Source organism: Apis cerana, linkage group LG10 (genome assembly GCF_029169275.1).
Source record: "Apis cerana isolate GH-2021 linkage group LG10, AcerK_1.0, whole genome shotgun sequence".
NCBI lineage: Eukaryota > Metazoa > Arthropoda > Insecta > Hymenoptera > Apidae > Apis > Apis cerana.
The window spans coordinates 5,070,153-5,095,539 of NC_083861.1; the positions used below are offsets into that span (position 1 = coordinate 5,070,153).

Consider the following 25,387-nt stretch of genomic DNA (forward strand, 5'->3'; position numbering starts at 1 on the left):
CAACATCGATGACAGTAGTATCGATAATTGATTTATGAATCGTTTATTTATAAAAAAAAATAATAATTATCATAATATTATAAATATCATAATATTAATACAACTGTTTACGTAAATATAATCATTACTACATATAGTGATATAACAGTGAATGAAAATTCATATTTATGTTTATAATAAATGTAATCCAAATATTTATCAACTTCTTATTAATCGTAAACTTCTTCAAAAAAAAAATATTCGAACTATCTTCCCATGACTATAAATTATTTTGGAACAAAATAATAATTTCCGACTTTCCTGAATAATCTTTTTCCTTTCAAAGGAACGTTTCAGTTATTCCCCAAGACCACTTTGCCCCTATGTAGATACAGGATAATTTGAATAAAGCAAAACAAAAAAAAAAGAAAAAACATGAAAAAATTCTGCAACTCTTGAGAAAACGTTCCCATATGTACATACAGAAAAATCCAAAGAATATCCAATTTGAATTATTCTCCCAAGACGTTTTTAGACAGGCACAATCATTTATTTAAAAAAAAAAAAAGAAAGAAAGAAAGAAAAAGGAAGAATAGAAATCTTGTGAACAATTTTCCCTCTGCACAGAGAGATATCCTAGCCATCTACTCAACGACTATTTTCCCAAGACGTAGGTCCTCGTACAACCGTTTCTACGCCTATGTTTATAGAGGGTTGTAATTCGAGACCGCCTCGAAGGGAGAGTGGGGTAAAAGTGGCTACCCTAGGTTATACCTGCGAAAATCTATTCAGTTCGGTACTCGTCTAGCGTTCAGGCAACAACACATCCACAATTCGCAGCAATCCAACTCGAAGGGAACGTTGGAGAGTCCTTCGATTTCATCTTAATTCTCACTCTTGCGACACCTTTCGTTTTATTCTCGTGATCTATTCGTTCCTTTTTTTGTCACTTTGCGTTTTCCCTTCAATCCCGTGCACGTGAAATATGAATAATTCGACGTCTTGAAATTACAACGTGAAATGCGAATATTTGTACGGTTTTGTTTGTTTGTTGAGATATCGCGAGCGAAGAGTTTTCCAAGATCCGCGAAAGTGTGCGTGAAAGAGAGATCGGTTTAGATGCGAGGGATTAAATGTTGTCCTAACACGAAGACTATATAAGACGAGAATTGCTCTTATGAACGAGTGTAATAAAACAATAATAGGTAATAAAATAATAGTAGACAATTAGTATAAATAATAATATAATAATTGTAAAATAATAATAGGATTATTGAACCGTTCCAAAGTGTAATTAGACCATTTTATCTTTTCATTAATGAATTATATTCTCTTAATATAAGTTTCATTTGTTTGTACATTTGATATTAAAAATATATCTAGCAAGAAATAGTTTGAAAAGAAAAGAGTAATAACTATTGAAGAATTTTTTATAACCTTAAAAGATATTTCAAAATAATATTTTCCTTGCAAAATTTTAGATAGTTGATATATTTTACGACCGCACTATTATATTATTCACTTACTATCACACGTGCCTCCTTCATAACGAAAGGATTGGAATTTTTCATCGATCATCGACGGCTGTAATAACGAATGAATCTAATCATTTTTTAATTTAATTGAATTTAATTGAATATAATTACGCGTTATTATTTATCGTTCGAATTTCGAATTATATTGTTATAGGATGGATGTACCACGTGGTTGATTGTACAGTGCTTGGTATAACAAGACAGCAGAAGCAAGCAATTGCCATCCACTGTCTGCAAAAATCTATCGAAGCGGAACCGAAAAGCGGGCAAAGCCTTTACCTGTTGGGACGTTGTCTCGCCGCTTCTGGAAAAGTTCACGATGCATTTATCGCTTACAGGTAAGTTATTCAGTCTTTAAAATTACGTGAAAAGAGTTAATCTCGAAATTATTATGCAAATATGTCTATTAAACGTTTAAGCCTCTTAGCCTTTAAAGCAAGATTGACTAATTCCCTGTTTGTTACCTTCCACCATTTTACGATGGACTATTAAGTTTTTTTTTTTTTTTTTCTTGAGATAGATTAAGTTTCACGCATGATTCTGTACGAGACACGTTGAAAAATAGACTTTTCTACTTGATTTCTAATTGGAAGCTTGAAAGGTATGCAAAATTTAAAAGAAAGTTCTATTAATTGTGCAAAAAATTAATTCTACCTATCAAAGAATTTAATTACAATGAGTAATCCAGAACATTAGCTGTTGATTAGCTCTGAACTCATCGATTTTAATATTATAACATAAATTTATCGTCAAAAGAACCATTTTAGATAATTTTTTTCTTTACACATATATATAAAATCTAGTTTTATTATTCGCTAAAAATGTTTGGTACTAATATCTGCATGTAAATATTTGACAACATATGCGTTAATATATAACCCATAAGTATTAATTTATTAACTTACTCATTTATTAAGTTACATAATTATGTTAGGATGGTCAGCAATCAATAGATAACAATTACATTTGAAAAAAATGTTTTAAGTAAAAGATAACTCATCTTGAAAAAGCATGCAATATAGTAATTGAATAACAAATATAAAATATGAAGATAAACATTGTATTTCTAAACACATTTTTTAATACATAAATACAAATAACATATCATTTTCTATGAAATTATTAATTAAAAATTAAATCTCTTATAATAAATTACTTATAAAATTAAAGAGATATTCAATTATATTTAAGTATTATCTAAATTAATAATGACATGTTACAATATCCTTCATAGAGAATACCAAAATATATTAACAAATATATAATGTTAAATATATATTATTTAATATACTTGAGTTAGACAAGTAGTGTATCTATAAAAAATTAATAATAAAAATATAATTTTAATTAAAACTGTTTAAATTTTAATCGAAAAATTTTTTTAAACTTAAAAGAGCAAGATATTTCAAATATCTAGTACATTTCTAGTAATTTTCTAAAAGTAAAAAAACAATAAAAAATGATAAAATTGTATTGTAAAAGTATAACATATCATGCGGTAAAAGGTAAGTATAAAAAAAAGGTAAGTATTTTTAGAATTAAGAAAACTATTGAAAAAAATGACAAAAAATCTATCAATTGAAAAAAAAAAACAGATACAACAAGTAAGTATGCAGATAAATATATAACATTCAATAAAAATTTCCCTTTCTGAAAAATATAATTTTTAAAATAGATATCTAAAAAAGATATCTTTTATGAAATACTATTTTTTAATACAATACCAAAATATTATTAAAAATTTCGCTTTGAAACCCCAGGAAAAATATGTCGAGCGATTTCCTAACATATTATGCTTTCCTAGTAGAAAATCGAATTTTTGGCCAAAAGTATCGATCTATTGTTCGAACAGTCGGAAATTTCCAAGAATTTGACGTCATTTCCAAGAAATTTAGAAATTCTAGGAACCGAGCCTCATTTCCAAGAATTTCAGAGATTCCGAGAATTTGACGTCATTTCTTGGAAAAATTTTTCGATCGACCTCCTATCGTATCATGTTCTCCTAATACAAAGTGGAATTTTTGGACAAAAATTTTTCTATCGCTCAAGGAATTTCGATCTTAGCGATCTTTCTTCTTGAATATCTCGCTTATTCTTCAGAATATTAAAAAATGCTTGGAATAAAAGTTGAATGGCTTCGAAAGGGCTACATTCTGGCGACCTCAGTTTTTTCGTAGGTGGACCCATAAAAAAGTTATCAACGTCAATTGTATTTGTTTAAATGGAATCGTACAATTTTTAATGCATGAATCGATGCACCTCTGTATTCTCCGTAAAAAAGTTTTAAGGCATATATGCTAAAAAACCATTAGTTTGAAAGATATTTAATAAAATTGAAACTATAAGTTTTTTGCTATATATGCCTTAAGACTTTTTTACAGAGAATGCAAAGATACACCAATTGGAATATTAAAAAGTGTACACTTCTATTTAAACAAACAACATTCACTCTTATAAATCCTTTACGCTTATATATATAAAAAAATAAATAACGGAGGGACGTCCCTCCCACGAAATGCTTCAACTTTTATTTGAAACATTTTTTAATATTCCCAAAAACAAGCGAGATATACCAGATAATATTAACCGGACACCGAGTGCATTGTATTATGCAATTGACCATTAAAAACAATCGATTCATATCCAATAATAAAAATGCAGTGCTCAAAGTATTTTCGAAATTTTAAAAAATTTAAAAATGATAAAAAACGCACCAGAAATACGAGGAGATATGCGTACAAGCAGTAAAAATGTAAATATATATATATAAATTGGGAAAAAGAATGCTTGAAAGCTCTAAAAAAATGGCTACGATAAGAGGAATGGTAAAAAAGTAAGCAGGAGTACGGTAAATGTACGATAAATGTGAAAAAACTCCTGTTAAATTATGTTCTCCTAGTAGAAAATCGAATTTTTGGCCAAAAGTATCGATCTATTGTTCGAACAGTCGGAAATTTCCAAGAATTTGACGTCATTTCCAAGAAATTTAGAAATTCTAGGAACCGAGCCTCATTTCCAAGAATTTCAGAGATTCCGAGAATTTGACGTCATTTCTTGGAAAAATTTTTCGATCGACCTCCTATCGTATCATGTTCTCCTAATACAAAGTGGAATTTTTGGACAAAAATTTTTCTATCGCTCAAGGAATTTCGATCTTAGCGATCTTTCTTCTTGAATATCTCGCTTATTCTTCAGAATATTAAAAAATGCTTGGAATAAAAGTTGAATGGCTTCGAAAGGGCTACATTCTGGCGACCTCAGTTTTTTCGTAGGTGGACCCATAAAAAAGTTATCAACGTCAATTGTATTTGTTTAAATGGAATCGTACAATTTTTAATGCATGAATCGATGCACCTCTGTATTCTCCGTAAAAAAGTTTTAAGGCATATATGCTAAAAAACCATTAGTTTGAAAGATATTTAATAAAATTGAAACTATAAGTTTTTTGCTATATATGCCTTAAGACTTTTTTACAGAGAATGCAAAGATACACCAATTGGAATATTAAAAAGTGTACACTTCTATTTAAACAAACAACATTCACTCTTATAAATCCTTTACGCTTATATATATAAAAAAATAAATAACGGAGGGACGTCCCTCCCACGAAATGCTTCAACTTTTATTTGAAACATTTTTTAATATTCCCAAAAACAAGCGAGATATACCAGATAATATTAACCGGACACCGAGTGCATTGTATTATGCAATTGACCATTAAAAACAATCGATTCATATCCAATAATAAAAATGCAGTGCTCAAAGTATTTTCGAAATTTTAAAAATTTAAAAAATGATAAAAAACGCACCAGAAATACGAGGAGATATGCGTACAAGCAGTAAAAATGTAAATATATATATATAAATTGGGAAAAAGAATGCTTGAAAGCTCTAAAAAATGGCTACGATAAGAGGAATGGTAAAAAGTAAGCAGGAGTACGGTAAATGTACGATAAATGTGAAAAACTCCTGTTAAATTATGTTCTCCTAGTAGAAAATCGAATTTTTGGCCAAAAGTATCGATCTATTGTTCGAACAGTCGGAAATTTCCAAGAATTTGACGTCATTTCCAAGAAATTTAGAAATTCTAGGAACCGAGCCTCATTTCCAAGAATTTCAGAGATTCCGAGAATTTGACGTCATTTCTTGGAAAAATTTTTCGATTGACCTCCTATCGTATCATGTTCTCCTAATACAAAGTGGAATTTTTGGACAAAAATTTTTCTATCGCTCAAGGAATTTCGATCTTAGCGATCTTTCTTCTTGAATATCTCGCTTATTCTTCAAAATATTAAAAATGCTTGGAATAAAAGTTGAATGGCTTCGAAAGGGCTACATTCTGGCGACCTCAGTTTTTTCGTAGGTGGACCCATAAAAAAGTTATCAACGTCAATTGTATTTGTTTAAATGGAATCGTACAATTTTTAATGCATGAATCGATGCACCTCTGTATTCTCCGTAAAAGTTTTAAGGCATATATGCTAAAACCATTAGTTTGAAAGATATTTAATAAAATTGAAACTATAAGTTTTTGCTATATATGCCTTAAGACTTTTTTACAGAGAATGCAAAGATACACCAATTGGAATATTAAAAAGTGTACACTTCTATTTAAACAAACAACATTCACTCTTATAAATCCTTTACGCTTATATATATAAAAATAAATAACGGAGGGACGTCCCTCCCACGAAATGCTTCAACTTTTATTTGAAACATTTTTAATATTCCCAAAAACAAGCGAGATATACCAGATAATATTAACTGGACACCGAGTGCATTGTATTATGCAATTGACCATTAAAAACAATCGATTCATATCCAATAATAAAAATGCAGTGCTCAAAGTATTTTCGAAATTTTAAAAATTTAAAAAATGATAAAAACGCACCAGAAATACGAGGAGATATGCGTACAAGCAGTAAAAATGTAAATATATATATATAAATTGGGAAAAAGAATGCTTGAAAGCTCTAAAAAATGGCTACGATAAGAGGAATGGTAAAAAGTAAGCAGGAGTACGGTAAATGTACGATAAATGTGAAAAACTCCTGTTAAATTATGTTCTCCTAGTAGAAAATCGAATTTTTGGCCAAAAGTATCGATCTATTGTTCGAACAGTCGGAAATTTCCAAGAATTTGACGTCATTTCCAAGAAATTTAGAAATTCTAGGAACCGAGCCTCATTTCCAAGAATTTCAGAGATTCCGAGAATTTGACGTCATTTCTTGGAAAAATTTTTCGATCGACCTCCTATCGTATCATGTTCTCCTAATACAAAGTGGAATTTTTGGACAAAAATTTTTCTATCGCTCAAGGAATTTCGATCTTAGCGATCTTTCTTCTTGAATATCTCGCTTATTCTTCAAAATATTAAAAAATGCTTGGAATAAAAGTTGAATGGCTTCGAAAGGGCTACATTCTGGCGACCTCAGTTTTTTCGTAGGTGGACCCATAAAAAAGTTATCAACGTCAATTGTATTTGTTTAAATGGAATCGTACAATTTTTAATGCATGAATCGATGCACCTCTGTATTCTCCGTAAAAGTTTTAAGGCATATATGCTAAAAACCATTAGTTTGAAAGATATTTAATAAAATTGAAACTATAAGTTTTTGCTATATATGCCTTAAGACTTTTACAGAGAATGCAAAGATACACCAATTGGAATATTAAAAAGTGTACACTTCTATTTAAACAAACAACATTCACTCTTATAAATCCTTTATGCTTATATATATAAAAATAAATAACGGAGGGACGTCCCTCCCACGAAATGCTTCAACTTTTATTTGAAACATTTTTTAATATTCCCAAAAACAAGCGAGATATACCAGATAATATTAACTGACACCGAGTGCATTGTATTATGCAATTGACCATTAAAAACAATCGATTCATATCCAATAATAAAAATGCAGTGCTCAAAGTATTTTCGAAATTTTAAAAATTTAAAAAATGATAAAAAACGCACCAGAAATACGAGGAGATATGCGTACAAGCAGTAAAAATGTAAATATATATATATAAATTGGGAAAAAGAATGCTTGAAAGCTCTAAAAAAATGGCTACGATAAGAGGAATGGTAAAAAAGTAAGCAGGAGTACGGTAAATGTACGATAAATGTGAAAAAACTCCTGTTAAATTATGTTCTCCTAGTAGAAAATCGAATTTTTGGCCAAAAGTATCGATCTATTGTTCGAACAGTCGGAAATTTCCAAGAATTTGACGTCATTTCCAAGAAATTTAGAAATTCTAGGAACCGAGCCTCATTTCCAAGAATTTCAGAGATTCCGAGAATTTGACGTCATTTCTTGGAAAAATTTTTCGATCGACCTCCTATCGTATCATGTTCTCCTAATACAAAGTGGAATTTTTGGACAAAAATTTTTCTATCGCTCAAGGAATTTCGATCTTAGCGATCTTTTTTCTTGAATATCTCGCTTATTCTTCAGAATATTAAAAAATGCTTGGAATAAAAGTTGAATGGCTTCGAAAGGGCTACATTCTGGCGACCTCAGTTTTTCGTAGGTGGACCCATAAAAAAGTTATCAACGTCAATTGTATTTGTTTAAATGGAATCGTACAATTTTTAATGCATGAATCGATGCACCTCTGTATTCTCCGTAAAAAAGTTTTAAGGCATATATGCTAAAAAACCATTAGTTTGAAAGATATTTAATAAAATTGAAACTATAAGTTTTTGCTATATATGCCTTAAGACTTTTTTACAGAGAATGCAAAGATACACCAATTGGAATATTAAAAAGTGTACACTTCTATTTAAACAAACAACATTCACTCTTATAAATCCTTTACGCTTATATATAAAAAAATAAATAACGGAGGGACGTCCCTCCCACGAAATGCTTCAACTTTTATTTGAAACATTTTTTAATATTCCCAAAAACAAGCGAGATATACCAGATAATATTAACCGGACACCGAGTGCATTGTATTATGCAATTGACCATTAAAAACAATCGATTCATATCCAATAATAAAAATGCAGTGCTCAAAGTATTTTCGAAATTTTAAAAAATTTAAAAAAATGATAAAAAACGCACCAGAAATACGAGGAGATATGCGTACAAGCAGTAAAAATGTAAATATATATATATAAATTGGGAAAAAGAATGCTTGAAAGCTCTAAAAAAATGGCTACGATAAGAGGAATGGTAAAAAAGTAAGCAGGAGTACGGTAAATGTACGATAAATGTGAAAAAACTCCTGTTAAATTATGTTCTCCTAGTAGAAAATCGAATTTTTGGCCAAAAGTATCGATCTATTGTTCGAACAGTCGGAAATTTCCAAGAATTTGACGTCATTTCCAAGAAATTTAGAAATTCTAGGAACCGAGCCTCATTTCCAAGAATTTCAGAGATTCCGAGAATTTGACGTCATTTCTTGGAAAAATTTTTCGATCGACCTCCTATCGTATCATGTTCTCCTAATACAAAGTGGAATTTTTGGACAAAAATTTTTCTATCGCTCAAGGAATTTCGATCTTAGCGATCTTTCTTCTTGAATATCTCGCTTATTCTTCAAAATATTAAAAAATGCTTGGAATAAAAGTTGAATGGCTTCGAAAGGGCTACATTCTGGCGACCTCAGTTTTTTCGTAGGTGGACCCATAAAAAAGTTATCAACGTCAATTGTATTTGTTTAAATGGAATCGTACAATTTTTAATGCATGAATCGATGCACCTCTGTATTCTCCGTAAAAAAGTTTTAAGGCATATATGCTAAAAAACCATTAGTTTGAAAGATATTTAATAAAATTGAAACTATAAGTTTTTTGCTATATATGCCTTAAGACTTTTTTACAGAGAATGCAAAGATACACCAATTGGAATATTAAAAAGTGTACACTTCTATTTAAACAAACAACATTCACTCTTATAAATCCTTTACGCTTATATATAAAAAAATAAATAACGGAGGGACGTCCCTCCCACGAAATGCTTCAACTTTTATTTGAAACATTTTTTAATATTCCCAAAAACAAGCGAGATATACCAGATAATATTAACCGGACACCGAGTGCATTGTATTATGCAATTGACCATTAAAAACAATCGATTCATATCCAATAATAAAAATGCAGTGCTCAAAGTATTTTCGAAATTTTAAAAAATTTAAAAAAATGATAAAAAACGCACCAGAAATACGAGGAGATATGCGTACAAGCAGTAAAAATGTAAATATATATATATAAATTGGGAAAAAGAATGCTTGAAAGCTCTAAAAAATGGCTACGATAAGAGGAATGGTAAAAAAGTAAGCAGGAGTACGGTAAATGTACGATAAATGTGAAAAAACTCCTGTTAAATTATGTTCTCCTAGTAGAAAATCGAATTTTTGGCCAAAAGTATCGATCTATTGTTCGAACAGTCGGAAATTTCCAAGAATTTGACGTCATTTCAAGAAATTTAGAAATTCTAGGAACCGAGCCTCATTTCCAAGAATTTCAGAGATTCCGAGAATTTGACGTCATTTCTTGGAAAAATTTTTCGATCGACCTCCTATCGTATCATGTTCTCCTAATACAAAGTGGAATTTTTGGACAAAAATTTTTCTATCGCTCAAGGAATTTCGATCTTAGCGATCTTTTTTCTTGAATATCTCGCTTATTCTTCAGAATATTAAAAAATGCTTGGAATAAAAGTTGAATGGCTTCGAAAGGGCTACATTCTGGCGACCTCAGTTTTTCGTAGGTGGACCCATAAAAAAGTTATCAACGTCAATTGTATTTGTTTAAATGGAATCGTACAATTTTTAATGCATGAATCGATGCACCTCTGTATTCTCCGTAAAAAAGTTTTAAGGCATATATGCTAAAAACCATTAGTTTGAAAGATATTTAATAAAATTGAAACTATAAGTTTTTTGCTATATATGCCTTAAGACTTTTTTACAGAGAATGCAAAGATACACCAATTGGAATATTAAAAAGTGTACACTTCTATTTAAACAAACAACATTCACTCTTATAAATCCTTTACGCTTATATATATAAAAAAATAAATAACGGAGGGACGTCCCTCCCACGAAATGCTTCAACTTTTATTTGAAACATTTTTTAATATTCCCAAAACAAGCGAGATATACCAGATAATATTAACCGGACACCGAGTGCATTGTATTATGCAATTGACCATTAAAAACAATCGATTCATATCCAATAATAAAAATGCAGTGCTCAAAGTATTTTCGAAATTTTAAAAAATTTAAAAATAATAAAAAATGCACCAGAAATACGAGGAGATATGCGTACAAGCAGTAAAAATGTAAATATATATATAAATTGGGAAAAAGAATGCTTGAAAGCTCTAAAAAAATGGCTACGATAAGAGGAATGGTAAAAAAGTAAGCAGGAGTACGGTAAATGTACGATAAATGTGAAAAACTCCTGTTAAATTATGTTCTCCTAGTAGAAAATCGAATTTTTGGCCAAAAGTATCGATCTATTGTTCGAACAGTCGGAAATTTCCAAGAATTTGACGTCATTTCCAAGAAATTTAGAAATTCTAGGAACCGAGCCTCATTTCCAAGAATTTCAGAGATTCCGAGAATTTGACGTCATTTCTTGGAAAAATTTTTCGATCGACCTCCTATCGTATCATGTTCTCCTAATACAAAGTGGAATTTTTGGACAAAAATTTTTCTATCGCTCAAGGAATTTCGATCTTAGCGATCTTTCTTCTTGAATATCTCGCTTATTCTTCAAAATATTAAAAATGCTTGGAATAAAAGTTGAATGGCTTCGAAAGGGCTACATTCTGGCGACCTCAGTTTTTCGTAGGTGGACCCATAAAAAAGTTATCAACGTCAATTGTATTTGTTTAAATGGAATCGTACAATTTTTAATGCATGAATCGATGCACCTCTGTATTCTCCGTAAAAGTTTTAAGGCATATATGCTAAAACCATTAGTTTGAAAGATATTTAATAAAATTGAAACTATAAGTTTTTTGCTATATATGCCTTAAGACTTTTTTACAGAGAATGCAAAGATACACCAATTGGAATATTAAAAAGTGTACACTTCTATTTAAACAAACAACATTCACTCTTATAAATCCTTTACGCTTATATATATAAAAATAAATAACGGAGGGACGTCCCTCCCACGAAATGCTTCAACTTTTATTTGAAACATTTTTAATATTCCCAAAAACAAGCGAGATATACCAGATAATATTAACTGACACCGAGTGCATTGTATTATGCAATTGACCATTAAAAACAATCGATTCATATCCAATAATAAAAATGCAGTGCTCAAAGTATTTTCGAAATTTTAAAAAATTTAAAAAAATGATAAAAAACGCACCAGAAATACGAGGAGATATGCGTACAAGCAGTAAAAATGTAAATATATATATAAATTGGGAAAAAGAATGCTTGAAAGCTCTAAAAAAATGGCTACGATAAGAGGAATGGTAAAAAAGTAAGCAGGAGTACGGTAAATGTACGATAAATGTGAAAAAACTCCTGTTAAATTATGTTCTCCTAGTAGAAAATCGAATTTTTGGCCAAAAGTATCGATCTATTGTTCGAACAGTCGGAAATTTCCAAGAATTTGACGTCATTTCCAAGAAATTTAGAAATTCTAGGAACCGAGCCTCATTTCCAAGAATTTCAGAGATTCCGAGAATTTGACGTCATTTCTTGGAAAAATTTTTCGATCGACCTCCTATCGTATCATGTTCTCCTAATACAAAGTGGAATTTTTGGACAAAAATTTTTCTATCGCTCAAGGAATTTCGATCTTAGCGATCTTTCTTCTTGAATATCTCGCTTATTCTTCAAAATATTAAAAAATGCTTGGAATAAAAGTTGAATGGCTTCGAAAGGGCTACATTCTGGCGACCTCAGTTTTTCGTAGGTGGACCCATAAAAAAGTTATCAACGTCAATTGTATTTGTTTAAATGGAATCGTACAATTTTTAATGCATGAATCGATGCACCTCTGTATTCTCCGTAAAAAAGTTTTAAGGCATATATGCTAAAACCATTAGTTTGAAAGATATTTAATAAAATTGAAACTATAAGTTTTTTGCTATATATGCCTTAAGACTTTTTTACAGAGAATGCAAAGATACACCAATTGGAATATTAAAAAGTGTACACTTCTATTTAAACAAACAACATTCACTCTTATAAATCCTTTACGCTTATATATATAAAAAAATAAATAACGGAGGGACGTCCCTCCCACGAAATGCTTCAACTTTTATTTGAAACATTTTTTAATATTCCCAAAAACAAGCGAGATATACCAGATAATATTAACCGGACACCGAGTGCATTGTATTATGCAATTGACCATTAAAAACAATCGATTCATATCCAATAATAAAAATGCAGTGCTCAAAGTATTTTCGAAATTTTAAAAAATTTAAAAAAATGATAAAAAACGCACCAGAAATACGAGGAGATATGCGTACAAGCAGTAAAAATGTAAATATATATATATAAATTGGGAAAAAGAATGCTTGAAAGCTCTAAAAAATGGCTACGATAAGAGGAATGGTAAAAAAGTAAGCAGGAGTACGGTAAATGTACGATAAATGTGAAAAAACTCCTGTTAAATTATGTTCTCCTAGTAGAAAATCGAATTTTTGGCCAAAAGTATCGATCTATTGTTCGAACAGTCGGAAATTTCCAAGAATTTGACGTCATTTCCAAGAAATTTAGAAATTCTAGGAACCGAGCCTCATTTCCAAGAATTTCAGAGATTCCGAGAATTTGACGTCATTTCTTGGAAAAATTTTTCGATCGACCTCCTATCGTATCATGTTCTCCTAATACAAAGTGGAATTTTTGGACAAAAATTTTTCTATCGCTCAAGGAATTTCGATCTTAGCGATCTTTCTTCTTGAATATCTCGCTTATTCTTCAAAATATTAAAAAATGCTTGGAATAAAAGTTGAATGGCTTCGAAAGGGCTACATTCTGGCGACCTCAGTTTTTTCGTAGGTGGACCCATAAAAAAGTTATCAACGTCAATTGTATTTGTTTAAATGGAATCGTACAATTTTTAATGCATGAATCGATGCACCTCTGTATTCTCCGTAAAAAAGTTTTAAGGCATATATGCTAAAAAACCATTAGTTTGAAAGATATTTAATAAAATTGAAACTATAAGTTTTTTGCTATATATGCCTTAAGACTTTTTTACAGAGAATGCAAAGATACACCAATTGGAATATTAAAAGTGTACACTTCTATTTAAACAAACAACATTCACTCTTATAAATCCTTTACGCTTGTATATATAAAAATAAATAACGGAGGGACGTCCCTCCCACGAAATGCTTCAACTTTTATTTGAAACATTTTTTAATATTCCCAAAAACAAGCGAGATATACCAGATAATATTAACCGGACACCGAGTGCATTGTATTATGCAATTGACCATTAAAAACAATCGATTCATATCCAATAATAAAAATGCAGTGCTCAAAGTATTTTCGAAATTTTAAAAATTTAAAAAATGATAAAAAACGCACCAGAAATACGAGGAGATATGCGTACAAGCAGTAAAAATGTAAATATATATATATAAATTGGGAAAAAGAATGCTTGAAAGCTCTAAAAAATGGCTACGATAAGAGGAATGGTAAAAAGTAAGCAGGAGTACGGTAAATGTACGATAAATGTGAAAAAACTCCTGTTAAATTATGTTCTCCTAGTAGAAAATCGAATTTTTGGCCAAAAGTATCGATCTATTGTTCGAACAGTCGGAAATTTCCAAGAATTTGACGTCATTTCCAAGAAATTTAGAAATTCTAGGAACCGAGCCTCATTTCCAAGAATTTCAGAGATTCCGAGAATTTGACGTCATTTCTTGGAAAAATTTTTCGATCGACCTCCTATCGTATCATGTTCTCCTAATACAAAGTGGAATTTTTGGACAAAAATTTTTCTATCGCTCAAGGAATTTCGATCTTAGCGATCTTTCTTCTTGAATATCTCGCTTATTCTTCAAAATATTAAAAAATGCTTGGAATAAAAGTTGAATGGCTTCGAAAGGGCTACATTCTGGCGACCTCAGTTTTTTCGTAGGTGGACCCATAAAAAAGTTATCAACGTCAATTGTATTTGTTTAAATGGAATCGTACAATTTTTAATGCATGAATCGATGCACCTCTGTATTCTCCGTAAAAAAGTTTTAAGGCATATATGCTAAAAACGATTAGTTTGAAAGATATTTAATAAAATTGAAACTATAAGTTTTTTGCTATATATGCCTTAAGACTTTTTTACAGAGAATGCAAAGATACACCAATTGGAATATTAAAAAGTGTACACTTCTATTTAAACAAACAACATTCACTCTTATAAATCCTTTACGCTTATATATATAAAAATAAATAACGGAGGGACGTCCCTCCCACGAAATGCTTCAACTTTTATTTGAAACATTTTTTAATATTCCCAAAAACAAGCGAGATATACCAGATAATATTAACCGGACACCGAGTGCATTGTATTATGCAATTGACCATTAAAAACAATCGATTCATATCCAATAATAAAAATGCAGTGCTCAAAGTATTTTCGAAATTTTAAAAAATTTAAAAAAATGATAAAAAACGCACCAGAAATACGAGGAGATATGCGTACAAGCAGTAAAAATGTAAATATATATATATAAATTGGGAAAAAGAATGCTTGAAAGCTCTAAAAAAATGGCTACGATAAGAGGAATGGTAAAAAAGTAAGCAGGAGTACGGTAAATGTACGATAAATGTGAAAAAACTCCTGTTAAATTATGTTCTCCTAGTAGAAAATCGAATTTTTGGCCAAAAGTATCGATCTATTGTTCGAACAGTCGGAAATTTCCAAGAATTTGACGTCATTTCCAAGAAATTTAGAAATTCTAGGAACCGAGCCTCATTTCCAAGAATTTCAGAGATTCCGAGAATTTGACGTCATTTCTTGGAAAAATTTTTCGATCGACCTCCTATCGTATCATGTTCTCCTAATACAAAGTGGAATTTTTGGACAAAAATTTTTCTATCGCTCAAGGAATTTCGATCTTAGCGATCTTTCTTCTTGAATATCTCGCTTATTCTTCAAAATATTAAAAAATGCTTGGAATAAAAGTTGAATGGCTTCGAAAGGGCTACATTCTGGCGACCTCAGTTTTTTCGTAGGTGGACCCATAAAAAAGTTATCAACGTCAATTGTATTTGTTTAAATGGAATCGTACAATTTTTAATGCATGAATCGATGCACCTCTGTATTCTCCGTAAAAAAGTTTTAAGGCATATATGCTAAAAAACCATTAGTTTGAAAGATATTTAATAAAATTGAAACTATAAGTTTTTTGCTATATATGCCTTAAGACTTTTTTACAGAGAATGCAAAGATACACCAATTGGAATATTAAAAAGTGTACACTTCTATTTAAACAAACAACATTCACTCTTATAAATCCTTTACGCTTATATATATAAAAAAATAAATAACGGAGGGACGTCCCTCCCACGAAATGCTTCAACTTTTATTTGAAACATTTTTTAATATTCCCAAAAACAAGCGAGATATACCAGATAATATTAACCGGACACCGAGTGCATTGTATTATGCAATTGACCATTAAAAACAATCGATTCATATCCAATAATAAAAATGCAGTGCTCAAAGTATTTTCGAAATTTTAAAAAATTTAAAAAAATGATAAAAAACGCACCAGAAATACGAGGAGATATGCGTACAAGCAGTAAAAATGTAAATATATATATATAAATTGGGAAAAAGAATGCTTGAAAGCTCTAAAAAAATGGCTACGATAAGAGGAATGGTAAAAAAGTAAGCAGGAGTACGGTAAATGTACGATAAATGTGAAAAAACTCCTGTTAAATTATGTTCTCCTAGTAGAAAATCGAATTTTTGGCCAAAAGTATCGATCTATTGTTCGAACAGTCGGAAATTTCCAAGAATTTGACGTCATTTCCAAGAAATTTAGAAATTCTAGGAACCGAGCCTCATTTCCAAGAATTTCAGAGATTCCGAGAATTTGACGTCATTTCTTGGAAAAATTTTTCGATCGACCTCCTATCGTATCATGTTCTCCTAATACAAAGTGGAATTTTTGGACAAAAATTTTTCTATCGCTCAAGGAATTTCGATCTTAGCGATCTTTCTTCTTGAATATCTCGCTTATTCTTCAAAATATTAAAAAATGCTTGGAATAAAAGTTGAATGGCTTCGAAAGGGCTACATTCTGGCGACCTCAGTTTTTTCGTAGGTGGACCCATAAAAAAGTTATCAACGTCAATTGTATTTGTTTAAATGGAATCGTACAATTTTTAATGCATGAATCGATGCACCTCTGTATTCTCCGTAAAAAAGTTTTAAGGCATATATGCTAAAAACCATTAGTTTGAAAGATATTTAATAAAATTGAAACTATAAGTTTTTTGCTATATATGCCTTAAGACTTTTTTACAGAGAATGCAAAGATACACCAATTGGAATATTAAAAAGTGTACACTTCTATTTAAACAAACAACATTCACTCTTATAAATCCTTTACGCTTATATATATAAAAAATAAATAACGGAGGGACGTCCCTCCCACGAAATGCTTCAACTTTTATTTGAAACATTTTTTAATATTCCCAAAAACAAGCGAGATATACCAGATAATATTAACCGGACACCGAGTGCATTGTATTATGCAATTGACCATTAAAAACAATCGATTCATATCCAATAATAAAAATGCAGTGCTCAAAGTATTTTCGAAATTTTAAAAAATTTAAAAAAATGATAAAAAACGCACCAGAAATACGAGGAGATATGCGTACAAGCAGTAAAAATGTAAATGTATATATATAAATTGGGAAAAAGAATGCTTGAAAGCTCTAAAAAAATGGCTACGATAAGAGGAATGGTAAAAAAGTAAGCAGGAGTACGGTAAATGTACGATAAATGTGAAAAAACTCCTGTTAAATTATGTTCTCCTAGTAGAAAATCGAATTTTTGGCCAAAAGTATCGATCTATTGTTCGAACAGTCGGAAATTTCCAAGAATTTGACGTCATTTCCAAGAAATTTAGAAATTCTAGGAACCGAGCCTCATTTCCAAGAATTTCAGAGATTCCGAGAATTTGACGTCATTTCTTGGAAAAATTTTTCGATCGACCTCCTATCGTATCATGTTCTCCTAATACAAAGTGGAATTTTTGGACAAAAATTTTTCTATCGCTCAGGGAATTTTGATATTAATCGTTTTTCTTAAGTATCTCGTTTATTTTTAATGATATTAAAAAATGCATTGAATAAAAATTGAATAGTTTCAAAATAGCTATATTCTGGTGCCCTCAATTTTTTCGTAACTGAACTCATAAAAAAGTTATCAAGGTCAATTTTATTTTTTTAAATTATATAATTCATATATTTATATAAATTCATATATTTTTTAATGCATCAGTCGGTGTATCATGGTATTCTCTATAAAAAATATTTAAACATTATAATATGTATACAAAGTCTGTATATAATATTTATAAGTTTGATTATAAATAATTTAGTAATTTTTTATTAAGATTAATATACTGTTTTTATTTGTGTATTAAATAATGTATAATTCTATTTAAATACAAGTTAATTTTCATACAGCTTTTATATAAAATCTGAGGAGAAAAATAATTATACAATATTATACAACTTAAAACTTTTAACTTTTATAAAACTATTTAACTTTTATTTGAAACATTTTTTAATATTTTCGTTACTAAAAAAAGTAATGTAAATTAAAATGATATTAAGTGAGATGTTAATTTTATATTTTTATTTTAATTATAAATATTAAATATGATATTTTAATAATACTCGATATATATATTAATTTATTGTCGTGAATTGTTTGTATAAATAATTGTATTAACAATGATTTGTGTTTACATATAAAGAAAAAAGTTTCGCATAATAATAAAACATTTCAAATTAAAATCGATGATGAGGAAGCTAATCTATAAATTCGCTGCATCTTTTTTGATGTAGTAATCTAGTGATGGATAGAAATCACTTACGAACTGTTGTTGATTGCAGAAATTCTGTGGAAAAATCCGAAGGAAATGCCGATACATGGTGTAGCATAGGCGTTCTATATCAGCAGCAGAATCAGCCTATGGATGCTCTGCAAGCGTATATATGTGCTGTACAATTAGACAAATCACACTCAGCTGCGTGGACTAATCTGGGCATTTTGTACGAAAGTGTTAGTCAGCCAAAAGACGCTCTAGCTTGTTACGTCAACGCATCCAGGTAAAGTAAAACGTTGACTTGATGCCCACATATCTCACGTTATATTATCAATGTTGTTTTTTTGGAAATTAGTATTGTATATAAAACAAGGTAGAATGAGAAAGATTTTTTTTCATTATTTGTAAAATTATTTTCCATAATAATATTTAAATTTAAATCTGATTAGCAAATTTTTTAAGATGCCGCAAATTATTTAAATTTATTATTTTTATTTTAGAAATTGGTATTTCAATAATTTAATTTTTTTCAGCGAGTAATATTTCTTATTATGTAAGAATAAGTTTTGACAAAGAAATTTGAACTGTATTATGTATATACTTTGGAATATATTAAAGAAAATTATTTTAGAAAAATTTTTAATTTATATTGTCAATATGTTAATTTTAAATATTTACTTTGAAATATTAATATAAGATAAATATTTATAATATAAGATTAGAGAAAAAATATAGTATAATATAAATAAAAATATATATTTAAATGTTTAAAAAGAAAAACAAAAAACTCAGTCCTTGTGACATGTCAAAAATTAATTTAATAATTTTATAAAAAATAGATTTTATATATTAAATTTGAAAAATTAAAGACGAGTTTTTTCGTTAGGAAATAATTATACAATTTTTATTTTTTATTTTTTCATTCCACTTTAATATATAATTATAATGAAGTTGCACTTGATATAAATTTTCATAATAGGAATTAATTTTTAGAATTTGGAGCATTTCTTACATATCGTTTAATTTTTATCCTTTTTCAATCATTTTCTATTTTATGAATCTTCATTGTCTTTAACAAAAAATAGTCATAATGTCAACTCTGTACTATTAAAAAATTTATCCCGTAGAATAAGAAATCATTATTGTTATTTCAATTTCAAGCGTTTCATTATTGAATTTTTATCTTTTTTAACTCTTTTACTATTTTTTCCACTTATATTCTTTGTCGAAAAATATGTTATATAATGCAGTTATATGAAACGTGTATTGCATTAAATTGCTAACAGTAATTTCGTTGATTTATATATTAGAATTATCTAATTAAATATACAGGGTATCTATCTTTCACACAATTAATCTATCTTCTGATTTAATCGCAAAATAAAGTATTTATATAAAAAAGTTGGTTAAAATTATTTGTCTTTGTGATATTTGTGTGATACCCTGTATATGTGTATATTTTTTTTTATTTTATATTATAACCTTAAGAATAGATAAAGAAAAAAATCATTTTAATATCTTTTTTTATTTTTATAAAGAAAATTTTAAGAAACTCTTCAAAATAATCCTGCTTAACTCCTAATATGATTGACTATGGATAGCTATAATTAAGTTATATTTGACCCATATTTTCAAGATTATATTTATTAATTTATTAAATTAAATTATTAGATTGTATAAATAATAGATAAAAATTTTTTTAATATATTTTACTATCAAATCGTAATATATAATTAACTTTTTTCATATTTGTTATTATTATTGTATTATTTTTAAAGTTGCAAAAGATATAAGTGTAATGATTATAAAAAATACATTATAAAATACATTATAATAAAAATTGTATCACTATAAGTTTATGAAAAAGATGATATATTAAATATATTATATTATAGATAGTATAAAACAATTAAAAATATATCAAATGATGATAAATGTAAAATTGAATTTTATTATTTCAATTCATTATATCTTTTATATTGTGATTTTGATTTCGTGGATATCATTATTAATGGAATATTATATATGTATCTCTCTTTTTTTTCATTCAAAATTCAGATTTTAAATAATCCATTTGTATTATTTATACAAAAGTTAAGAAAGTGCATTATATCGTGATAATTGTTTGATGCATTTATCTAAATATCATTATTAACTTGATAAATATATATTATATTATAATACATTAAATCGATTAAATCAATCCATATGAATTAAATTCTTCATCAACTTTTCTATATAAATACTCTTTCTTCACTATCTTCACTACAATTTTTTCCACTTTCTTTCTTTATTAAACAATTACTGTATTACTAATGTATATTTCTTCAATTCTAATAAAACATTTTCCTCCATCTATTGCTAGTGCTATCGATCCATCGTAAGAATTTTTAATTTGGAGTAAAAATTCCTTCATATTCAAAACGAACTTTTATTATAATATTTTCTTTATATGTATTTATGTATTCATGTATTCATTGTATACTCTTGCACAGTTTTACGCTGCATAGTGAATCGCCCCCTTGAATGGCATATTGCGCACATTACGAGAAAAATGAGTAAGTCGAGGACAGGTCAGCGTTCAAAAAAAAAAAAAAAGAAAAAAAAGACAGAGAAGGAAAAAAAGAAGAGAAAATAAACGAAGAAAAATGAGAAAGCAAAAAGAAAAAAATGAAAGCTCACCTGTCCATGGAAGTTGAAACATCATGTAGTAAAATAGTTTCTTTTTTTATAGGGGTAATAACAACACACCAAATTGCACGGGTTCACTGGTGGGCCTGGGTGGTGCTAAATCAGGTGGTAATACCCCGATGAACCCATCGCTACAACAGCGGATCAATTTCCTCCAAAGTCATCTGAGCCAAGCACCAATGCCTTCCGTCGCTACTAAGTAATTTGATTTTTTATTAGATATTCTATATTTTTCGCTGAATAAACTTTTCCTTTGGATTGAAAGAAAAAATTATCAATAGAAATGTACATATACATCGATTTTATTAATATATATAATGTTTTTATTTTTGTGAAGGAGGCGGCAACTGCCGTCTATAGAAGAGGCTTGGAACTTACCCATTAGTGCTGAGATGTCTAGCAGACAGCAACAACAACAGCAAACACCCACTGGTCCGGGTTATAAATATGGTTCCACTCCTTCTGGACCACCACCTCCTTATCCTCAAGGACAAGGACAGAATCTTAATACAAAAAGATTTAAGGTAAAAATTTTTCATTAAAAATAATTGAGAAAAAGTGGTATAAATGTCAACAAATTTTTATTTGAGAAATTATAATTAGAATGTGTTCGAATATTCAATTAATAAAACATAAATTTATAAAAAAATCATATATATATCATTAAGATATATTCAGAAAATAGAAAACATACCAGTTTTTTTTTGTGATGATTCCGACAACTCAATCTGTTATCGAGATACAGATTCAAAATGTTTATAGAACAGAGTTACATACACAGAGATTAATAGCGCGACGACCTAGAGACCTACATTTTCTTCCTGGAACTGTGTACTATATTCTTCCAAGAATCGCGTCTGTCGCTTACCTGGAGTTTGGGATAGGTTAGTGAGATTAAGTGTAAAGGAAAGATTTGAATAAGCAAGAAGAACGAAAATAATAAATAATGAAAAATTAATTTTTTCTTTACGATATCTCGGAAACCGGAAGTAATGTTGGAATAAATAAAAAAATATTTTAAAGAAAACATTCTACATTTTTAATAGTCTTTCATTTATTGATCAGAAATCATTATCTTCAAACTTATAACAATATATAAACTTTTCCGAAAATTTTAATATTTATTTTTTTTTCATCTTTATTCATCTTATTATATATATCATGAATAAAATTATACCACTTTTTCACTGCGATTAATTATTTATTATTTGATTTCCATTTTAATTATTTAAATAAATTACTTATTTTTAGCCGGGAGAAGAACCAATTTCTCCAGGTTCACAACAGAGACCACCACCATTTTATCTCACATCTCAACAACTGCAGATGTTACAGTTTCTTCAACAAAATCATGGAAGTTTAACGCAACAACAGCAAGGTTTGCTTGCACAATTACAACAACAATACAGATGTATGCAACAACATCAACAACAAATTAGATTACAACAGCAACAAGCTGCTCAAAGAGGTTTAAGGCCAGGACAACCTGGTTATCCTACAGGTTACAATCATACACAACTAGGACAACCTGGCGTGATCAAGAATTATGGGATACCTCAACAACCGGTATCATACTTTTTATTTTAAAATTTTTCTCATTTCTTTACTTTTCTAATGTAATAATTATATTATATTTTAAATAATTATTTTCTGTAACAGTTGCAACAAGGTGGAACTGTTGCATTACAAACAGGGTTCTCAGATTCTAATGTCGGTTATAATACGGCAGCAACTGGGAACAGTCAAACACCAGGAATGCCTTACAAATCTGCCTCTGATTCAAACTATCCTCAAAGGCAATTGACATCCGGCCAATACAACCAATATCAGCCTAATCAATACACTGCCCAGGGTTACACACAAATATCGTCCACGACGAGTAATTATCCCGAAGGTTCCGCGGGAAATAAAGACCTGGGAGTAACAGATCAAGAATTACAGGCTTTGTTATCACAAAAAGATATTGCGACGTCTTTGGCGGAGGATTTATTGAAACATTTTGGTTCGGAAGATTTAGATGTAAAAGAAGAAGCACCAAGCATCATGAACAATGGCACGTTAAGTTCAGGTCCATTTTCACCGTCGAATCTCGAAGAGAGTACAGAAAAAATCAAAGAAGTAAAACTAGAGAAGGTTGAAGATAGTCAACCTTCGTCTACGTCGAAACTCGAAGCATACGAAAAAAGCAATACAAAAACATCGACTCCAGTAGTTGAGACGGTGAAATGTGAAGCAACTTCGAGTACAAATAAAATCGAATCAGTTGCTCGGATTGAACCGGTGCTTAAATTGGAAAGCCTGTGTGAATCACAACCTGAACAAGAACTTAGTATAGATATGGATTCTAAAGGTATTATAGAAGCATGTAAAGGTCAGGGATTAAAAGGTGTACCAAATTGCTCCATACTGAGCGATCGTTCACCTCCACCCGCTCCACCTGATCCTCCAAATCAGAGACTAACCAAGGAACAACTCTTACCCCCAACTCCTAGCGTTTATTTAGAGAATAAAAAAGACGCGTTCAGTCCACAACTCCAAGAGTTTTGTTTAAAACATCCGATAGCTGTGATTCGCGGTTTGGCGGCTGCTTTGAAATTAGATCTTGGATTGTTCTCAACGAAAACTTTGGTAGAAGCGAATCCAGATCATGGTATCGAAGTAAGAACACAAATGCAACAGACCAGCGATGAGAATTGGGATCCTGTCATGGGCAGAAAAGTTTGGGGTTGTATCAGTCACAGAAGCCACACAACTATTGCGAAATATGCGCAGTATCAGGCGTCAAGTTTTCAAGAAAGCTTGAAAGAAGAAAGGGAGAAAGCTCAAGGTATACATACCTCGAATTTATCCGATTCAGATTCAAAAGATAGTACTGGTGCTGTTAGAAGAAAGAAAAACGCTTTTGGATTGGCGGGTCGACCGGGTTCGAAGATGTTGCGATTTGGGACCAATGTAGATTTATCAGACGAAAGAAAATGGAAACCGCAGCTTCAAGAGTTGATGAAATTACCGGCATTCGCTAGAGTCGTTTCGGCGGGAAACATGCTCAGCCATGTTGGCCATGTTATTTTAGGAATGAATACTGTTCAGTTGTACATGAAGGTATGTAATATTTATTTATTGTTATTTAATACAAATCATTCCATTTTTTTACTATTTTAAAAAATAAATTCAAAGCAAAAATATTTCTATAACAATTTCAATAATAATTTCAATATCATTTACAATATTTAAAAAAATTTATAATTTTTGTAACAAATTTTGTGAAATTTTATAATTAGTTTTTAAACATTTTATAATTAGTTTTAAACATTAATCTTTAAGGATTATTTTTATTTGTTATTTTTAAAGGTACCTGGTAGTAGAACACCCGGTCACCAGGAAAATAATAATTTTTGTTCTATTAATATCAATATTGGACCAGGAGATTGCGAATGGTTTGCAGTGCCTGATGCATATTGGGGAATAATTTGCTCACTTTGTGAGCGAAACAATATCAATTACCTTCATGGTAGCTGGTGGCCTTCTCTAGAAGACCTGTATGAGGAAAACATTCCTGTATATAGGTTTTTACAAAGACCAGGTGATCTTGTTTGGGTTAATGCAGGTAAATAAATTGTTAATAATTATAAATTATTCAACATTAAATATATTGTATAATAATTCGCAATTTAAAGAAATAAAAAAATTATTTTTTAGTAATTTTTAACATACATATTTTTATTTAAAAGTTTTGTTCAAATTATTAAAATTAATAAATAAAAATATTTTGATTACAAACTATCAAAACAAAATTTATTTTACTATTTTTTTAGGTTGTGTACATTGGGTTCAAGCTGTTGGATGGTGTAATAATATTGCATGGAATGTAGGCCCTTTGACTGCTCGACAATATCAACTGGCAATCGAACGTTATGAATGGAATAAACTACAATCATTTAAATCTATAGTACCAATGGTACATTTATCTTGGAATTTAGCCAGAAATATCAAAGTATCAGATCCCAGATTATTTGAATTAATTAAAAATTGCCTATTAAGGACAATGAGACAGTGTTGTTTAATATTAGAATTTGTAAAAAGTAAAGGTGTAGAAGTTCGGTTTCATGGACGAGGAAAAAACGAAGCATCGCATTATTGCGGCCAATGCGAGGTAAAATATTCTTAAATAAAACT

General features: G+C 29.6%; 1 protein-coding gene across 8 annotated transcripts in view; it reads left to right on the plus strand.

The window, feature by feature from the left end:
* LOC107993000 (histone demethylase UTY) overlaps positions 1-25,387 on the plus strand; it is a 107,214-nt gene that overhangs the window by 76,196 nt on the left and 5,631 nt on the right. For 6 of the 8 annotated variants that reach the window (XM_062080829.1, XM_062080831.1, XM_062080833.1 and 3 more), the window contains 9 exons: positions 1,669-1,852; positions 2,035-2,115; positions 18,588-18,803; positions 21,255-21,410; positions 21,549-21,735; positions 22,463-22,777; positions 22,871-24,313; positions 24,563-24,818; positions 25,027-25,364. In XM_062080829.1, coding sequence (XP_061936813.1) covers positions 1,669-1,852; positions 2,035-2,115; positions 18,588-18,803; positions 21,255-21,410; positions 21,549-21,735; positions 22,463-22,777; positions 22,871-24,313; positions 24,563-24,818; positions 25,027-25,364 — 3,176 coding nt within the window. The remainder of the gene's footprint in view (positions 1-1,668; positions 1,853-2,034; positions 2,116-18,587; positions 18,804-21,254; positions 21,411-21,548; positions 21,736-22,462; positions 22,778-22,870; positions 24,314-24,562; positions 24,819-25,026; positions 25,365-25,387) is intronic. The other 2 variants (XR_009831562.1, XM_062080830.1) reach the window with 1 other exon arrangement.